General features: G+C 38.8%; 1 protein-coding gene across 4 annotated transcripts in view; it reads right to left on the bottom strand.

Annotated features, from left to right (window-relative positions):
* The window catches only part of cadm1a (cell adhesion molecule 1a), an 817,394-nt gene that overhangs the window by 34,364 nt on the left and 780,530 nt on the right, over positions 1 to 2,500 (bottom strand). For 2 of the 4 annotated variants that reach the window (XM_061962825.2, XM_072913764.1), the window contains one exon: positions 1,093 to 1,125. The exons of the other annotated variants lie outside the window; for them this stretch is intronic. In XM_061962825.2, coding sequence (XP_061818809.2) covers positions 1,093 to 1,125 — 33 coding nt within the window. The remainder of the gene's footprint in view (positions 1 to 1,092; positions 1,126 to 2,500) is intronic. 4 annotated transcript variants of the gene reach the window in all.

Raw genomic sequence — 2,500 nt, forward strand, 5'->3', positions numbered from 1 at the left:
CTTTGAATTGCATTTTTAAAGTAGGTTCCTAAGTACAGCAGAATGCTGCTGTCACATAAAGAATATTGGACTTGCGTTTTTATAAGTGGGTTCCTAAGAAAAGCACAATGCTCCTGTCATTTACAGGATCTTTGACTTGCGTTTTTCAAGTAGGTTCCTAAAAACAGCAGAAGGCTTCTGTCATTTAGAGGATCTTTGCTTGCGTTTTTAAAGTGGGTTCCTAAAAACAGCAGAGGTCTTCTGTTGTATGGAGGATCTTTGACTTGCATTTTTAAGTGGGATCCTAAAAACAGTAGAGTGCTGCTGTCACATAGAGGATCTTTGATCAGTGTCATAGAGGATCTTTGCAAAGCAGTTTTTTTTTTTTTTTTTTTACAAGTAGGTTGTTAAAGATAACAGAGCTGTCATATAGAGGATCTTAGACTAGTGTTTTTAAAGTGGGTTCCTAAAAATGGCACAGTGCTCCTGTCACATAGAGGATCTTTGAAAAGCATATTTGGCAGTGGATCTTTAAAAACAGTCGAGTCGCATATCAAATCGAAGGTTTTAACGAGGGCTTTGAGGCCCTGTCATTATTTCGCCAATACACTCTAATTTGATGACTTAGCAAGCAATAAACACGTTTATTTCATTCTAAGATGCTGAACTGTCATATTTGACAAGCCAGGGTGGATTATGTAACCTGTCATTGGCTTACTGGAAGCCGTTTCGCTTGGAATAAAACACTTAAGGCCCATGTCTGGTCTCTGGAAGACTGTAACTGTGTGCTTGTTGTTGTTGTTATGTGTGGATGCGAGCGTTTCACACGTTGGGCACTAATGCGTGGGAATGAGAACAGGGGGGGGAAACAGAAAACCGTGTTATTGTCAAGAACTTTACGCTATTCCTGCTACGCCACACCATTTGTGCAACAGAAATAAACTGTAGCCAGCTGGCAAGCCAGTGGGGGGCAGAGGGGGCACTATGACACACACAGTTTCATAAACATGCTGCAGATGCAGGATGAAAAAAAACAACAACAAAAAACAACCCTAAAAAGAATATAGAAAAGAAGAAAAGGAGACATAAAGAGAAAAAAGTAGAGATACCAACCATGAGCTGCAGGTTCAGTGCTGGGCGTGGTGTCTGAGCGAGCACACAAGGAGAGGACATGGCGGTAGTGGAGGAGGAGGAGGAGGAGGAGGAGGAACGGCATGCAAATACAGGAGAAGGAAGGGAAGGAGGGAAGGAGGGAAGGAGGGAAGGGGAGGGCAAGGAGGGAGAAAACAAATAACACCCATAAGCAAGCGTTCAAGAACATACGACAGAAGACAACGAGGCTAAAGGGAAATCAAAGGGTGTGCAGAGATCAACATAAGCACACACACACACACACCAAGTGCACGCCTAAAGTCTGGACTTGGCATTGGCGTCAGAGGGGACAGCGGGTGACAATTGCTTAAGGGAAACTTATTATCCCAGGCAGCTGAGGGGGGGGGGGGGACTATTTTTCTGACCCTGAAAACGTTTTTTAAAGCAATCATGGCGGCTTTTTGTGGAAATGTCTCGGTCGGGATGAGATGGCGGGTCAGGGTGCTTTGGATGGTTGCTTATACCAGTGTTTTTCCAACCACTGTGCCGCGGCACACTAGTGTACCGTGAGGTATTGTTTTGGTGTGTCGTGGAAAATTATGTAATTTCACCTAATTGGTAATTTTTTATTTTTTTTTAATGTAAAAATATATTATTTTTTATGTAAAAAAATTGTATCTAAATTTTTTATGTAAAAATATATTATTTAAAAAAAAAATATATATATATTTTTTAAATATATTATTTTTATGTAATTTCATCTAATTGGTCAAAAAAATATTTTTTGCAAACCAATAATTATAATCCGCCTAGAGATCTGTCTAGAGATCAGCAGCATAACCATGTAATACTCTTCCGTATCAGTAGGTGGCAGCAGGTGGCAAAATACTTTGTAAGCCTGCTTTGAGACAAGAGAATTAAAGATGCATGGATGGTTATGGTTTGAATTCATATCGAACAATTGCGTCAGGTATTTGATGAGAACAACTTTATAATGTCAATATAGACCAGGGGTCCCCAAACTATGGCCGGATCCGGCCCGCGGGAAGTCCCAAGTTAAAAAAAACAAAAACAGAAAAAAACATTTTTATTTTTTTTTATTATTAATTTTTTAAAATCTGTCCTTTCTAATCCATTTCCTACCGCTTGTTACTCTCGGTGTCTCCTAGTCGCTCAGGCAAATCATATTGTCTACAAATACATTTTCCCATCGATAACGTGACATCATCGCATATATATACTGTATATATATACATATATATATATATGTATATATATATATATGTATATATATATATACATATATATAAATCTCCTGACGATTGAGGGTACCCCCCCTCATGAAACAGGCCTGTAGAGATGAAATAGTCTTGTGATTTTTTTCCCACACATACATATATATATATATATATATATATATATATTAGGG

Source organism: Nerophis lumbriciformis, linkage group LG09 (genome assembly GCF_033978685.3).
Source record: "Nerophis lumbriciformis linkage group LG09, RoL_Nlum_v2.1, whole genome shotgun sequence".
In the NCBI taxonomy this organism is placed as follows: domain Eukaryota; kingdom Metazoa; phylum Chordata; class Actinopteri; order Syngnathiformes; family Syngnathidae; genus Nerophis; species Nerophis lumbriciformis.